The sequence below is a fragment of the Alosa alosa genome, chromosome 8 (genome assembly GCF_017589495.1).
Source record: "Alosa alosa isolate M-15738 ecotype Scorff River chromosome 8, AALO_Geno_1.1, whole genome shotgun sequence".
Classification (NCBI taxonomy): domain Eukaryota; kingdom Metazoa; phylum Chordata; class Actinopteri; order Clupeiformes; family Clupeidae; genus Alosa; species Alosa alosa.
This window is the reverse complement of record NC_063196.1, coordinates 4,076,861-4,093,238: the sequence shown is the minus strand read 5'-3', so window position 1 is coordinate 4,093,238 and position 16,378 is coordinate 4,076,861. Positions and strand designations below refer to the sequence as shown.

At 43.4% G+C, this 16,378-nt stretch overlaps 3 protein-coding genes across 3 annotated transcripts; 1 reads left to right on the top strand and 2 right to left on the bottom strand.

Moving 5' to 3' along the window:
- Nucleotides 1-367: 367 nt before the first annotated feature.
- On the bottom strand, nt 368-6,495 carry ndufaf7 (NADH:ubiquinone oxidoreductase complex assembly factor 7). The gene is made up of 10 exons (XM_048251430.1): nt 6,180-6,495; nt 5,919-6,079; nt 5,738-5,818; nt 5,542-5,652; nt 4,736-4,949; nt 4,290-4,348; nt 4,015-4,137; nt 2,813-2,956; nt 2,206-2,379; nt 368-1,390 (listed from the first exon to the last, which is right to left on the bottom strand). The coding sequence occupies exons 1-10, from the start codon at nt 6,256-6,258 to the stop codon at nt 1,172-1,174; spliced, it is 1,365 nt and encodes a 454-aa protein (XP_048107387.1). The 5' UTR covers nt 6,259-6,495; the 3' UTR covers nt 368-1,171.
- Nucleotides 6,496-6,677: 182 nt separating this feature from the next.
- On the top strand, nt 6,678-14,795 carry cebpz (CCAAT enhancer binding protein zeta). Its single transcript, XM_048251076.1, has 17 exons — nt 6,678-6,979; nt 7,255-8,753; nt 9,067-9,295; nt 9,465-9,639; nt 9,759-9,847; nt 10,182-10,235; nt 10,481-10,583; nt 11,109-11,177; nt 11,275-11,341; nt 11,611-11,717; nt 11,829-11,889; nt 12,037-12,221; nt 12,398-12,436; nt 12,837-12,929; nt 13,192-13,253; nt 13,362-13,443; nt 14,305-14,795. Exons 1-17 carry the CDS (start codon nt 6,815-6,817, stop codon nt 14,469-14,471), a joined length of 3,246 nt encoding a protein of 1,081 aa, XP_048107033.1. The 5' UTR covers nt 6,678-6,814; the 3' UTR covers nt 14,472-14,795.
- LOC125299692 (protein CEBPZOS-like) lies at nt 14,080-15,675 on the bottom strand. Its single transcript, XM_048251077.1, has 4 exons — nt 15,589-15,675; nt 15,180-15,297; nt 14,936-14,980; nt 14,080-14,631 (listed from the first exon to the last, which is right to left on the bottom strand). Exons 2-4 carry the CDS (start codon nt 15,295-15,297, stop codon nt 14,549-14,551), a joined length of 246 nt encoding a protein of 81 aa, XP_048107034.1. The 5' UTR covers nt 15,589-15,675; the 3' UTR covers nt 14,080-14,548.
- Between the last annotated feature and the right edge of the window lie 703 nt (nt 15,676-16,378).

The window sequence follows — 16,378 nt, the reverse complement described above, 5'->3', positions numbered from 1 at the left end:
ACCCCGTTTGAAAAGCCCAGAGGACACATCTCGGCAGCGCTGCCTGCGCCTCCTCCAGCTCCTCTCGCTGCTCCAGATCAGGGGAGAGCAACGCCAGGGTCTCGGGTGCATCATCAGGAGAGTTCACTGAATAAAATGACTCCAGATAACTCACATGTAAATACAAGGCATTGTCCATAGAACTCACTCACATGTACGGTAAATGCAAGGCATTGTCCAGAGTTGACATGATCAGCCGTTCTCTTGAGCATATACAGTGTATATATATATATAAAAAAATAATTCTGAATGACAGTTACTGTAGCCTTAAATGTTTTACAACTGTATTTCAAGAACACAAAAGTCAGACAAAATATTTATGTTTCAGAAATCTTTGCTTTGGTTTATTGTCTGGATGGGTGCTGGTGGGGGGTTACCAACACAACCAGTTAAACAGCACACCTGCAGAGTCGTCCTGTGGCCCCAAAATCAGAACCCTCGGCCGTCCACTCCGGCTGATTACCTTGGCGATCGGTATCGGCCGGCAGTAATCATATCTTTTAATTGCTACTGGAGCAGTAGGGAAAGCGCCTACTTCCCGTGTAAGAAAACATCAGTGAGTACAGTAAGTGGTCTGCTGCCCTGCTCGCACAAAATCACTTCCAGATGTGGAGACACCACGTGGCATATTAATGGTTTCTGCTGCTTGTAGAAAGGGGGAGGGGGGGTGAAAGAGAGAGCAACAGAGAGGGAAAGAAAGACACTGTTGTGTCCTGAGGTGACAAATGACTGTCACTCCACAGACTTCCCTTCCTTCATCAGTTCGTAGTCTCACTTTGTGCTATACTGTTCCCATGGCTGTTGCCCTGCCAAAGGCATGTTTCTGCCATTAAAGCTCGACACTGACTGGACATTTCGTACCTGATGCAACAGTTCTGAATATGAATGGTTTAAGGTTTTTGTATCCCTAGAAGCAATAATATTTTTCAAGATTTCTGATTACCTTTTTGGTGACTGGCAACCCCGTCTATACACGTGTTTAAGGTGTCTGTGGAAATCGTCGAAAAGTAATGGTGACCAAAATCCATTGGATTTCCTTAATAAGCACTTCAATGTAGCATGTGCTACTTCAATATGCACCGTCCACAAAGGTAAGCCATTGCAGGGAAGTCCTTAATGTCCTCTTTTCTCTTCACTTGAGGCCGAGCTCGCTGAAGCCGGCCACGGGTAAAGGCGCCATGCCTCTCCTCTTCTTCATCCCCTCTCCCACCTCGGGGCTGACCAGACGTCTGTGGTTCAGCAGAGCAAAGAACTGGAACCTCTCCCCCATCTTTTGGGGATTCATCAGCATGTCGTAGCCCTGGATGAGCTGGGCCCGGGTGGACTGGTCCGCACAGCTCCTCAGCAGAACCTAGAGAGAACCAAAGCATTCAGGTCCAGCAGCACCTCTAATGTTTAATAATTACCGGTAACATGAATGCATTAAACAGGAGAGGAGATGAAGATTTATTGAGGTACTGAAAGGCACAATCTTCCCTTAACTGAAGAGGCTAAATACCTGTGGCTACTTTTTTTTGTCACTGCTGGCACTTTGAGAGTTTGCAAAACAAGTACCAATTGGAACTACAATTGTTTATTTCACCTGTGGGTGTCATCCCAAATCAGAGAGCCAACCTGAGGAAGCCAATGGTGAAACGCGTAGTTTGCTCTTGATAAACAATTCCTAATATTAGACCAGTGTGCGGTGATGGTCTCTATTTTTTAAAGTACCAATTGGCTAGTACGACCCTGCTTCATATACAAAGTGTAAAAAGAGGTGGTCCCTCTTCTCATCCCTTTGGTACCTGGGTGATCTGTATATATATAGAAGTATATGTACTCTTTTGATTCCGTGAGGGAAATTTGGTCTCTGCATTTATCCCACTCCGTGAATTAGTGAAACACACTCAGTACACAGTGAACACACAGTGAGGTGAAGCACACACTAATCCCGGTGCAGTGAGCTTGCCAGCAACAGCGGCGCTCGGGGAGCAGTGAGGGGCTAGGTGACTTGCTCAAGGGCACTTCAGCCGTGCCTACTGGTTGGGGTTCGAACCGGCAACCCTCCGGTTACAAGTCCGAAGTGCTAACCAGTAGGCCACGGCTGCCCAGTAGGCCTGCAGGTGTGACCAGTCACAGTATTTCAGGTACAACTGCAGGATGTATACACATGAGAATCTGTCTCACCTGCAGGCGTGTGTCGATGCCCATGTTCTTCAGGAAGACTCTTTGAGACACTGGCCCCATGCAGGTCACGAGGTCTCCTGCCATCCGTCTCAAGTAGCTGAAGTCCACGTCCGCCGTGAGGTCAGCTGCACCAGGGTCAGCTAGGACATCATGAAGCTTGTGCCCTCGAAACCCCTTTATATGACAAACAATCACATTTCACATACAAGAAATGATAGATCATGATAATGACCAGCAATGTATCTCAATGCAGTTTGTTAATTTGAGGATGTAGATTCAGCCTGTACAAATGGCCATAAACTGCAGAGAGCATGTAGTGTGTATTGCGGTGGAGCCCATCTTGGCTGTTATTTGACTTTAGAAGACTTTAGAGTAGAAGTTCTAGAGATTAATATAGAACAGCTAATATTGTATTGAGACTTGTTTGCTTGGCCATCAGTAATGTGTAAGAACCAAATAGACTTAATGACTGATAGTTATGTCTGACAAACAATTACATTAATAAAATATTAATATCAGAAGAAACTTGTTTACATTTGACTTCCACAAGATACCATTATCTGCAAAATGTGCCCTGCTAACAAAGCTAAACATTGGCGGCTCTTACTCTAAACGTGTCTGTCTTTGTTCCATCATGGCCATAGTCAGCGATCAATGCTGCGCCTCCTTGCTCCACAATCCGATTGGCCAACTGCTGGACCATAATCCCTCCTTCAGGACAGACCTCAACATGCTGCCTCTTTTCATCAACCTACGGAGGCGGCAGATGAGAGATGGATAGAGGAGATGAACGAGTGCCAACTCAAACTCATCAAGCACAAGAAAGCAACCATCAGACTGTGCCCTCTCCCAATCAAAGGCCATTTCAGTCCTAAAGTAGCCCAGACGACAACAGGGAAAGAGCGTTTGGGAGGGAAGGGCTCTCAAAAGGGGATCTGAAAACAAAAACATCACATCCTCAGAGTTCAACGAGGCCTATATTACATCTCTAGCCATCAATCTAACCCCATCTGTTCATCCACCCATCCATGCCTTCATATAAACCATCTCTATCCATTCACTTTGGAAATCCACATCATTAGACACAATTACACACAACTTCCATTCAAAAAAGACAGAAAAAAAGATCTGGATATGAGTGATGTGGGTAACGTGAGACTCAAGGGTTGGCTCCAGTGCCGTTGGGGGAATAAAAGACCTTAAAAAGTAGGGCCTTCACCCCACTGCACCCCAGTCATGATGTAAGACTTTGGCAGCCCACTCAAAGTGCCCTGGCTTCTCCGGCGAGGCCAGATAAAACAGGTTTGTAATGTATATGTCGTATAAACACGGCTAATAAAAGCCAGCTGTGGCAAGGAGTCTGATTGAGAGGGGAAGGCGCTCTGAAGAGGCCTCGGGTTGTAAACGCTTCTGAGTGCAGCTGTGCGCCCCGGGACGACGGAGGGATCACAGCACATCGGCTCGTGTGCCAAGTTCTGTGGAAGTACCTCTTTGGTAATGACGTAAAATGCCCGTGAGATGATGAAACTGTAAACTAAAGTGGTCACATTGATGGGACGTGTGAATACTTCCCCTTTTGATTAGTGGCATAGAATAGATGAAAGTGATACACACTCTTTTGACAGACATCTACAATAAACTATTGACTTGAGAGCAATAAACAGTCTCCCTCGATTCCATAACTTTAGAAATATACTGAAAATCTTTCTTCTCCATATCTATTCCATTGTATTTATTTTTGTACCTTAATTAACAGCGCACTTTGTCTTGACGTTCTTCCCAAACACAGCTTCGTTCAGAGCTATTTACCTGCGTGAGGGCAGCAGATGCCAGAGACGGGGAGGGCAGCAGGACGAAGCGTAACTTGTCTACGCCATCCGGGGCAGCTGGGTCAATGTCCACCATCACCTCCCTCCAGCCCTTCTCTGTTTTCTGTTGGTCATTACACAGTGTATGTCTAAAACGCAATATTAGTCGTCATAATATTGCACTGGTGTGTACAGGCAACAGAGAGCACAAATGGGCATGTGCACAGCAGCTCTGGGCAAGATCTACATCATCGTGCCTTGCGGCCCGGAGCTTACCTGGAATTTATGAACAGGCAGGGCATCAAAAAACTCATGAGCAAGGAATATGCTGAAACCTGGTTAAAAGATAGAACAGCACTAATTCAGAAACTCAACACTCATCGGCAGCTCATTACTGAGAAATTACTGACAAACTGATTCTATTTAGATCTGTCTTCCATTCCATACAGATCCCTCCTACTTATAAACGATAAAAGACAAATGGAGTTGGGTCAATCAGTCAGTGTCCACTACCTTTACATTTTACATGTATTCATTTGCCAGACGTGACTTTTGTTAATTATATTACAAGGGCCATTGCCACTGGAGCAACTCAGGGTTAAGTACCTTGCTCAAGGGCACAGTGGTGGAAGCCAGGTATTGAACCTACGACTTTTCAGGCTACTATATGCTAGCCCAGCTACTTAGCCACTAGGCTACCACCGCCCGTGGTACTACCTTACCTTTAGGGACATCGTCGACCCTGCGGTACCAGGAGATTGGCAGGCCAGTGCTGGTGGTGCCTGTGCGGTGTGCTGGCTCGTTCTCACTGGCGGACACCTGGCTCTGGTCACCTGTCAGGCACTGGGCCTGCACCTGGCTCAGTTTAGGGCTGACCTCCACCAGGTGGACAGATATTGCCGCCCCACTCAACACTGTTTTCAACTGACTGAACACCTTAAGGACACAGATGTTCATGAGGATATCAGTGTGGGCTTTTCTTCTCCAATTTTGCTACACACAGCCTTATAGAACATCGCCTTTGAATTCAAACGATAATAAGTGAAACAGTGACATCCTCTGGACATATAATAAATTGCAAGTAATACATTGATAATAAACACTATTGCTATTCATGACACTTTATCCACATTAGGATAGGATGAATGAAGTACTACTGTTATTGTTTATTTTCTTTGTAGTTTTTAGGGCTGTTTTGTTTTCTACAGTTGTTGCTTCAACTATTGCATCAATGTGAACAGAAAGAAACAAAATGAGGGTACCAACTAGTGAATATGCTTTATGAAATTATTAGGAAAAGTCATTTAGTCATTAAGTGTGAAAGGTTGTGTTCCACTGAGCACAGCAACAATTCGATCTCCGTGTATAGAACCATTCAACCTCACAGTGGGCACGAGCTTTCATTGGATACACCACTGACAGGGTTTAAAAAGTCAACATTTTATGATATTCACATAAAATGAGTCCTAACCTCAGTCTTACGTGCCCAAAGAAAATCACAACTGATGCTTCACACAGAAAAACTCACTCTGAGAATGTCACTAGCCAAGGAGCCTCTACCGGGTCCAAACTCCACCAGCTGGAGGTCTTTAGGTTTCCCAGCTGCCATCCACTCACTGATACACCAAATACCAAACAGCTGAGGAAGACAGACACATGAGCTGATGAACCACAGTAACATTAGTTGTAGTTTGAATGAAGTTCATTTTTAAGGAAGGCTCTACCTCTCCAAAGATCTGACTGATTTCAGGAGAGGTGATGAAGTCTCCATCGGCACCCAACATGTCATTCTTCACGTAATACCCCTAGAAGAAAATGTATAAAGTGAGTAGACTAGTAGGCTTGCCCCAGTTAACTGTGGATCTACAGCAGGTATACACAGCAGGAAAAAAAAACAAGCTCTACCGTAACGGGGTTGGTTAGAACTTCTCTCATGTATTCTGCAACTGAAATGGGTCCAGTAGCCTTGATTTTGGATGTGAGGTGCCGTAGCATGGAATGCCTGGGTGCCTGTTCCTGTGACGTTGAATAGGAACAAATCCTGTGCAGCTGAGAGATCCATCGACCTAAGAAAACAGTGGTTTCAATACATGTTAATGTATCTTCATATCTGAAAAAGCAGAGTCATATTTATATCTAATATGGTAACTTCTGAATTCTTCTTACCACACAATCTCGGTGCAACTGAGGGCGACAACAAAATCCTAACGCTATGTAAACCACATACTCTTCTGCATACCCTCATGATTTCGTTCGCCCTAGACTCAACAGCTGATTATACAAAAAATAAATTTGACAACACAGTTGTTGCATATATCTGAATGCATTAATTATTGATTTTGTAAATGAAAAAAGACCTCCATCCGCCAAGATCTAAACCTTCTACAACACTTGCACATGTCAACATCGCCCTTGACAGAAATGAATTCTGATCTCTGATTGGACTAAACTTCTTGGGCTTCCTGTAAAGTCTCTGTAAGATTGGACCATAGGATTGGACGTGGATACCATTGCGAACCTTGACCCTTCCTTTTCGGACCAATCATAGATAGGCCGTTCCTGTTCGATGTAAAACAATAAAATTAGAGAATATTGAAATATATTACTCTTAGTTCATCTGAAAAAGATAGAATATGGTCAAATGCTCTACTAAAAACAACAAATTAGATTTAACAATCCTATAATGTCTTGTTGAGACAAATTATTTTTTTACACAAAACAATCGCCTGTTTATCTTCAAGGACCGTGAATGATTACTCCTGCTGGTAGCAAGCAGTAGAAAATCGCATGCTGTTTCCAGCATGGCTCCCAAAGGCAAGAGTCGGAAACTTAAAACAGTTAAATTTGTAGAGAAAGGGGAATGTGAAGATGACAACAATGGAGTTGAGGAACAAGCCGATAAGGATGTTGAAAAAGATGAGGAGGAGTTCACCTTGGATGAAGTTTTACGCTTGGGGGGCACTAAAGTAAGAAAACGTGTTATCCCTTAGCTAGATATGCTAGCTAATTGTGTCGATACAGTATGAATATGTTTCGTTTAGATCAAGATATGTTAATAGTGTTATGTGTGCAATACCAGCTGATCTCGAGTAATACTGTCACAGGAAAAAAAAATACTGAATAGCCGACTGGGCGAACGTCAATATTAAATGCTAACCTAGTTAGCATTCTACGTCACGTTTAGGCTGAATTATCAAGTTATTAAACATAAACAGGTAAACCCTTGCTTTTTTTTTACCAGGCGGACTTCATCATGCTCTCTGGTATCGATGACTCGAAAGAGTTAGTAGGCGGTGGCAAGAAAGGTGCAATTGATGATCTGGAAGAAGGAGAGCTGGAAAAATTAATCAACAAGCTTGGCTTACAAAAATATGCAGATCTACAAATCATACCGGATGAGCTTGTACCAAACGAGGATGAAACATCAGAGGCTGGTGACAAAGAAAAGAAGAGTGATGCCAAGACAGAAGCCAAAGATGCAAAGGCAGGAGCTAAAAAGCCAGATGAAAACAAGAAACAGACAAACAAATTCAAGGATGGCCCTAGCACCAGTGGGTCTAGCAAGAAGGTTAAACAGAATGTTAATGTATTTGAATTTACCCCCAGGACTCTGTTACTTGTCAAACCAGGTGGGAAGTGGTATGACCAGGAGTACACATCGGAGACAGAAACTGTGCCACAGGATGACTCACTGGTTGCCCAGTACAAAGCCCTGGCTATGAATCTGTATGAGGGTGAAGTTGGGGTCTACAAGACCAAAAAGAGCATGCAGAAGGGGGCCAACTCTGCCTGGATGAAAGCGGTGGTCTCCACGGGAACACTCGTCGACAGGATGGCGGCCATGACTGTTCTCATCCAGGATACTCCTATTCACAGCCTTGAGCATATAGAGAGCTTGGTCTCGTTCGTGAAGAAGAAGGGCAGTCGCCGGCAGGGCCTGATGGCTCTGGACACGCTGCGGGAGCTCCTGATCTCAGACCTACTCCCGGAGAACCGCAAGCTCCGGTCATTCTCTCAGCGTCCCTTCGACCAGCTGGAGGAGAGGGCTAGTGGCAACAGGGATGTCCGCGACCGCCGACTCCTCCTCTGGTACTTCGAGCATCAGCTGAAGAACATGGTGGCTGAGTTTGTGGTGGCCCTGGATGGCGTGGCCCACGACACTGTGCTGGCCACCAAGACCCGCGCGCTGACCACGGCCCACGAGCTCCTGTGCAACCGGCCGGAACAGGAGCGGGCCCTGCTCATCCAGGTGGTCAACAAGCTGGGAGACCCCGAGTTCAAAGTGGCCTCCAAGGCATCGTACCTGCTGGAGACCCTGCTCCACAAGCATCCCAACATGAAGGGGATCGTGTGCCTGGAGGTGGAGCGACTCATGTTCCGGCCCAACATCAACCCCAAGGCCCAGTACTACAGCGCATGCTTCCTCAACCAGGTCATCCTCAGCCACGACGAGAGCGAGCTGGCCAGCAAGCTCATCAGCATCTACTTCTCCTTCTTCCGCGCCTGCATCAGAAAGAAGGACGTGGAGTCCAAAATGCTCAGTGCCCTGCTGACCGGGGTGAACAGGGCCTACCCCTACGCCAAGGCCGGAGACGAGAAGATCAAGGAACAGTTAGACACGCTCTTCAAGGTGGTGCACCTGGTGAAGTTCAACACGGCTGTCCAGGCCCTCATGCTGCTCTTCCAGGTCATGGACTCGCAGCAGGCTGTCTCTGACCGGTACTTTGTAGCGTTGTACAGGTATGAACCTCGTCATCTGTCAGGGATTTTTTAAAAATCTTACTCTCAGGTTAGCAGAAGCAAATACCTGAGGAAAAACAATCACAGTCTGTAAAATTATTTTGCTACTTTGCGCAGAGGATTTTGATCTGACATGCACTGGATAATCTGTGTATGTCATGGGTACAATGCTGGCTGAGGTATTTAATGTGTACCTTTTTTAATATATAATTTGTATCTTTATTTTCATTTTGCCATGTGACCTCATGTAGAAATTAAGACCCTTCTTGGACAGCTTCGGAACGCTAACCTGTATATATTTGTTTTTACTCAGGAAACTGCTGGACCCAGATTTGTCCAAAAGCTCTAGGCAGAGCATGTTTCTTAACCTTCTCTACAAATCCCTGAAGGCTGACATCGTCCTGCGTCGGGTGAAGGCCTTTGTGAAGCGTCTGCTGCAGGTCAGCTGTAACCAGAACCCCACATTTGCATGTGGTGCCCTCTACCTGGTGTCAGAGGTCATGAAAGCCAAACCTGGCCTCAAATTACTCCTGCAAGAAGGGGTGAGTCCTTTTTCTGTTTGTTTGTGTGTAAGAGTGTTGGCAATGTGGCTTTTGATATTGTGTGTTAATCAGTATTAAATGAACAATGGACATGAACAGAAATGGCAAAACTATGTGTAATACTTTTCAATACCGGTTTGATAATCCTTCAACTTGTGTTTTTGGACAGGATGATGAGGAGGAGAGGTTTGAGGACCTGGTGGAAGATGATGATGAAGAGGAAAAGTTTGTTGATGCTGATAAGGTGGATGCTGTCGAGAAGGATGGCGATAAGGAGGAAGAGGTGATTGCACCTGTGCCAGAAAAGCCAACTGCATCATGGGTACACCATAAGAACTTGGAAGGTGAGTTTTTTTTTTTTATTCGTTCTATGCTGAATAGTAATTTATTTTGTTGTAAAAAATGAATTAACTGTCTGAAGATGGAAAGTAACTTACATCTGTGAATGTTTATTACTGTTCAGGTGGAAAGAACAGGGAAATGTATGACCCCATGCACAGAAACCCGCTTTACTGTGGTGCAGACCGAACAACACTGTGGGAGCTTCAAAAGGTGAAGAAATGTGCTAATATCTGAATGCTTAATGGTCCAAACCACTGTTGATTAAATTATCTTTTGGTCTAAATAAGTTCATGCCACGGTTAATTTAAATTGAAATTAAAGTGTGTGATTGAGCTAGTATTAAGTGATTTAGTTAGTACTTGAGTATTTAAGAGTAGATGTTTACACTTTTTACACATTTATTTGTAGCTGGTTAGGCCCTTGGTGAGCTCAGTCAGAGGGAAATCTTCCTGAAGAACATTGATGGCTTTATATTAAATGTGATAATCGACATGCCTTTTGTTGTAGCGTTCTGTTTCTTCATTGCTCGTTTTTTTGTTCTCAGCTGTCTTTGCACTACCACCCCTCAGTGGCCCTGTTTGCCAATACCATTCTGCAGGTAAATAACTGTTATATTCTACAGCTGGAATCTTAAGGTACAACCAACATGTGAGGAAAAAAATATCAAGCCCTGCTGGAGCATCTGTTTGATATAGAGATTGATATATTTACCCATACTGGGGGAAACATATTACCGATATATAGCACAATTTAAAAATGAGCTGTAGGTTCTAAAGAGGGTCCCAGACCCCTGTGAAATTTACTGGGCTGTATTTAAGCTTTTGCTCTTGATTGTTTTTCCAGGGGCAGTTCATTCAGTATACAGGTGATCCACTACAGGACTTCACCCTCATGCGGTTTTTGGATCGCTTTGTGTTCAGGAACCCCAAGCAGCTCAAGGGCAAGCGTAAGTGTTGAGTTGTGTCCACCTCCATTACTTGATCTGTGTCCACCTCTATTACTGGTCCATAGGTGTTGATCTGTGTCCACCTCTATTACTGGTCCATAGGTGTTGATCTGTGTCCACCTCTATTACTGGTCCATAGGTGTTGAGCTGTGTCCATCATTATTACTGGTCCATAAGTGTTGAGCTGTGTCCACCTCTATTACTGGTCCATAAGTGTCAGCATCATTTGGTTCTGCGCTAGACTCAGATCTTTCATAGCACAAATTGGAACTCCAGGTTTTAACATTTAAGTTTAAAGGTTAAGTTAAGTTTAATGGTATTGACAGATGTAGTATTTCCTAGCTATAAGGTCTCTGCACTGTAGCTTGAATGCTATTCTCTTGCTGTAAGTCGCTTTGGATAAAACTGTCTGCCAAGTGAATAAATGTAACATGAATGAATAAATGTTAAGTACACATTCATGCTTAACTGCAAAAATTGGCTCTGAAAATGGCTTGCATCAACCTGTCTCCCAATGTTCAACAGAAAACACAGATGCCGTAGTGATGAAGCCTAAGCACAGGCAATCCATGAACAATGTCCGCTCTCTCCCAGGTGAGTTCTCCCATGTTAGGGGTTGGCATGCCAGTACTGCTGTCACGTCACCAGCTTGTGGGTTCAGAGCTAACCATTCTCTTTTTGTGATCTTCAGTGAATGGTGAAGAGTTCCTTGCCAAAGATGAGACTCAAATTCCTGTGGATGAGATATTCTTTCATCGGTAAGGACTGCATTAGCGTAATCCTTTAAAAAAAAAAACATTATTTGCGGAAATTCTATGTGGAATTTGGCATAACTGCTTGAAAAAATTCAGTCTGAAGGGCTGCTCTTGAACAGCCGTGCATGGGAAATTATGACAGCATGACATTTGTCATGTATATTCATCGTTGACCTCTTCATCCATGCCCAGACTATATTGTAGGTTGACTGAGTATTGTCTTGAGGTTATTGTGAAGTTGAATGTCCGCCTGTCTGTTCATCTCATTCCAGATTCTTCAAGAAGCGTGAACAGGAGAAACAGCTGAAGAGGCCGCGGGTCATCGGAGACAATGACAGTGTGGAGGATGTGGACGACGATGAGTTCGAGAGGGCACTTGGTAAGCACCGGGTTTTATTTTTTATTTTATTTTATTTTTTTAACGGTCTGACAGAAAATTATGAATACTCAAGATGTTCCGATGGGCTGACTTTATCATTCTCCTTTTTAGATGCGTATGAAGGGGACAGTTTCTTTGCAGATTTTAAGGACGATGACCTTGACTTTGCTGGGTAGGTTAATTTCTAGTTTCTTCGAGTTTAGTTAGTTCGAGTTTAGCAGATTTGTTCAATGTGACTCGTGTTACACACATGTATCTGTGATTATGAGACCAGTTAAGGAATAAATGTTCAACATTACATCTACTGACATTTTTGCAGGAACGTAAAGAAGAAGTCCAAGAAGAAGAAGGGTGAGGAGGAATCGGACATAGACTCAGATGATGAGGATGAACTGGACGATGAGGAGGTGTCTCTGGGTAGCATGGATGAGGAAGACTTTGGTGAAGAATTAGAAGAAGGAGGAGCATTCATGGATGTAGAAGGAGAGGATGATGACGGAGAAGGTAGATGGTGCTGCTCCTCACTACCTTACATTGCTTTATATAGTGACTTTGAATAGATATACAGTGGGGTTTTTTTTTCATAGCTTATTTGAAAGATCATTGTTATTACGCAAAATGAGACGAGCAACAATCATTAGAGGATTCATTTGTGTAATAATGGAACTTTTCTTTTTCAGTGCCAGAACTGGAGGAGGGTGACTTTGATGACTTCGAGGGTAGGTTGTTATTGTTTGAGTTCAACTGGTCTGTATTGTTTGAGTTCAATCTGCTGTAGTTCTATAGGGGCTATCACATTGCACGCGGCATGCGCTGCGCTCGCCGCTAGGTTGCTCTTGGTTGAGGTAATGTCCCAAAGATTTTTGTTGTGCTTGCTGCCGGGCTCGGCGCAAAAGACCTATGATTTACAGCGCACCGCGGTCAAAGTTAAACATGATTGAACTTGGACTTGACCGCGGCAAAATGTCGCTTGCACTGCACTTTGCTCAGCAGTTCTTGAACGCGCAAGCCATTGAAAATAATGTGTTTCATAGCGTAGCGCTGACGTTTGCGCATGCAATGTGAACACCGCTTAATGCTCAATGAGGCGAACATATCTTTTTTTGCCCCAAAACCTAGATGACGATGAGGACGAACCTCTAGAGATCACCAAACCAACCAAGAAAGGCAAGAGGAAATCCTCAGAGGACTTGGATTTCTCTGAGACTTTGGGTAGGTCTTTGTAACAGAATGTCAGAACCACTGCATTGTCTTACTGAGGGGATTCATTCAGCAGTTCTGCTTATGAAAAGAAAGGTCCAGATATCTCTTAATGGTAAATACATCAGGTACACTGTAAATAAACCTACTAAAAGATTTTGTACTTATGAAACTATGGGGAGGGTCTCATGCAAAATCTTTGCAGCTACATGTGTTAAAATGTATGTATTCTCTGTATTGATCATGTGCTTCTTGTACCAATTCATTGCTTTAGGTTCCAAACCAGGGAAAAAGAAGGGCAAGAAGGACTCTGTGGCCTTTGCCACTGCTGAAGAGGTGAGTAGAAATGTGCTGAACATCTCTCAACCAGGTAGCAGTATTTATGATGAGTGTTTTGACTTTTAGTACGCTCTGTTGTTCAACTCTTTCAATTTTTTTTTTCAGTTTGGGGATCTTCTGGATGAAAATGTGGACTCTGGATTTGATACTACTGGCATTAATGCCATGGCCAATAAGGACAAAGCAAGTAAGTAACTGATAACTGTCTGTCATACACAGGGGTGGAGTGGCAATCGGGACGATGGGGAGTTTTCCCGGTGGGCCGGCTGAGGAATGTGCGCGGTGCGGGCCGGCCCATACAGTCTCAGTCGCGGCCGTGAGGCGGACGCGGCCATCGAAATTATGAATTGATCGTGAATACTCCGGGAAAATCTCCGTGATCTACGTTTTGGAGTTTTTGGAAGTCTACTAGTCTATTTTCCCGGTGGATTTTAGTGCCCCACTTATTCAGCCTCTTATTCATCCACTGACTTGGCTCCCACACATCCTAGAAAACTGGGAATTTTAGAGACTGATCTTTTCAGCCATGGAGAATCTATGGTTGTATCAAATACCCTGGAAGTAATTTATATTGTCCTGGGAATATGTAATTGCATTTTAGGTCCCTCATTCACATTGCCTACTATGTCCTTGAATTTGATCATTAACAGGAGAAAGATTCATTCAACACTTAACCCTTCCAAGGGATACAAGGGACACCAGCTGCCCTCCAGTTCTCTTTTGTCTAGTCCTTGAATTTGATGTTGAAAAAAATTAGTGGAAACCCTACACTGACTTAAGTGTATTCATGAGTCCTGAAAAACATACACAAGCACAAATCAGAGATGAGTGAATTCATTTATTAACTGGGCTAGATTCTAGCCACACATATCTGCCATGGTCCATAGCAGTTTGTTCATCCCTCTCCAAATCTCACTGTATGTTGGTACTTTTCCCTGAAGCAAATCAAGAGGGTTGTTTCATGGTACTTCAGTGGTGCCTCTTAAGAGTTGTTGGTATAGCTCGTTAGAACTGCACTTCATCATGTTCTCCATTATGTGTCCACTAGGTGTCAAACAGATCAAATGGGAGGCCAAACGAGACGACTGGCTTCACGACCGAGACACGAAAACTCTTCGCAAAAAGAACGCCATGTTCAAGAAGAGGAAAGCATTCAGCAAACCCTGGATGGGCAAGAAGATGGGTGGAAAAAAGAAGATGGGTGGGAAGAAGTGAGGATCACATCATGTCCATCTAAAACATTGTAAACTCCAGAGGACGTTTCTTGCTCTACAGCCAACCATGTGTTGTGTCTATTCCTTCTTGGCGGACCAGGCCTCTTGATCAGTTTCCCGAAGGCCATAGATTCCTGCCCACTCGTTGGACTTGTAATATACTGGATAAGGAAGGAGTGCAAGACGGAGAAAATCATGTTCAATACAGCCTGTATTTAACAAACGTGTTAATGTTAGTGTTCCCTCCCCTTTTACAGAAAAAAAAATGACTGTTTTTGATGTTTTCTATGATTGTAAAAATAAACTTTTAATATTTCTATTTAGAGATTTAGTGTGCTGGGCTTTGCTTATTTATGAAGAGGTTTGTGGAATTATTTATACATTCTTGAACTATTAAGAAGGAATTGTTACAAATGTGTTATTATAAAAGGAAGAATATATTATAAAAAGTGAGAAGTTACTTACAGTCCAAAACGGATGGAAATCTTCTGTTCATTGTACCCCTGAAATCTGTAAAAGGAATTCACAATTGTAGTGTTATCATGCATCATACGTATGCATGCAAATATTCACAAAACTTGTCGGGATGTGGCATTCTCCAGTCTTTTACATTAGCGACTATGTTTCAGACATCTGAGCTATTGCATGTGATTTTACTGATTCGTGAGTCCGTGATCTTGTTAAAGACCATTTCAAATGAGATACTTACCTCGACTTGAGTTCATTGCATGAAATAAACCATACACCCCAAATACAGCAGCAAGTTCAAGGAATAGAACTCCCTTGAAGATTTTCCTAGCAAATGGTTCTCTTGTTTTGGGTGCCATCTGTAAGAACATTTAAATGATTTTTATCAACTCTGATTTTTAAATGATGACCTGCATGAACACGTTTGCGGGTCACCTGCAGCAGTTCACTTCACGTACGCGAAGTATCCACTGAGCTGCTGCTAACTAAGCTAACGAGGCGAGCCAGATTCATTATCATTATTTATCATTAGCACCCGCAGCTCTGATCACCTAACCTACTGCTACAAACATCTGACCTGACACGTTCAGGTTTTTCATGTCAATCCATCCACACGATCATTATTCAAAACTAATAACTGGCATGCATACCTTCTTGTCCTTGTGTTGAAAATCTTTCTTCTGCAGGTCATACTAGTACATCTGTAGTAGGTCACGCTGGTGACTAGTACAACAGTGCCACCCTGTGGGAAGGAGTTTTCAGACAAAATGCGCTGTAAAATCATTGACTAACAACTCTTAACATCTGTTCTCAGCCCCAGTACTAATTATCCCAGCAGAGCAATCTGGAAATGTACAAAGTACGGGAGTCAAGTAAGCAATTGCATGTATTTACATACTTGCTGACAACTATGCTAATAGTGTTTTCTGACATTCATGTTGAATTGTATTTGCCAAATCAATGAAAATGCTCTTTTGGATAGGCTGAGCAGATGTGGGCATGTTCCACGTTCCATGTTCAGTTTTGATCATGCGGACGTGATGCTAAATGGCCTGATGAACAGCATCAGGCCATAGCCTAATCTGGACTGCTATGAAACTGCGAACATCTTGAGAGAGTTTCTTGTAGGCAGGCCATCTTCATTTCCCTCAGGTTGGTTAAACTTTTCTCCCAAATTCTCCCAAGCCTGGGGAGTGGATGATTTCATCCGCTGCTAGTATGGGGCCGATTATGTATTAGGCTGGCCCCTGTGCATCAGACATGGCCAGCAAAACATGACTGGCGTAATGATAAAGTGCTTCTGAGGTATACAGTTAGGCTGATAAGTTTTTGAACCCATGCTAAAGTTTACTAAAAAGAGGAATATAAAATAATCTTTTGGAAATTGATCTTAAGTAAAAAAAAAGGAAATATCCAACCTTTAAGGACACCAATTTTCTT

Bases quoted from the DNA above. Each gene is read 5' to 3' on its own strand.
- ndufaf7 (XM_048251430.1), bottom strand. From the start codon at position 6,258: ATGAGGGTATGCAGAAGAGTATGTGGTTTACATAGCGTTAGGATTTTG. The intron at 6,080-6,179 runs GTAAGAAGAATT...CTGTTTTCTTAG, and splicing joins AGTTGCACCGAGATTGTGTG to GTCGATGGATCTCTCAGCTG. The intron at 2,957-4,014 runs GTAAATAGCTCT...CCGCCTCCGTAG, and splicing joins CATCTGCTGCCCTCACGCAG to GTTGATGAAAAGAGGCAGCA.
- cebpz (XM_048251076.1), top strand. From the start codon at position 6,815: ATGGCTCCCAAAGGCAAGAGTCGGAAACTTAAAACAGTTAAATTTGTA. The intron at 12,437-12,836 runs GTAGGTTGTTAT...CCCAAAACCTAG, and splicing joins TGACTTTGATGACTTCGAGG to ATGACGATGAGGACGAACCT. The intron at 13,444-14,304 runs GTAAGTAACTGA...TGTGTCCACTAG, and splicing joins GGCCAATAAGGACAAAGCAA to GTGTCAAACAGATCAAATGG.
- LOC125299692 (XM_048251077.1), bottom strand. From the start codon at position 15,297: ATGGCACCCAAAACAAGAGAACCATTTGCTAGGAAAATCTTCAAGGGA. The intron at 14,981-15,179 runs GTAAGTATCTCA...TTCCTTTTACAG, and splicing joins TGCAATGAACTCAAGTCGAG to ATTTCAGGGGTACAATGAAC. The intron at 14,632-14,935 runs GTAAGTAACTTC...TTCCTTATCCAG, and splicing joins ATTTCCATCCGTTTTGGACT to TATATTACAAGTCCAACGAG.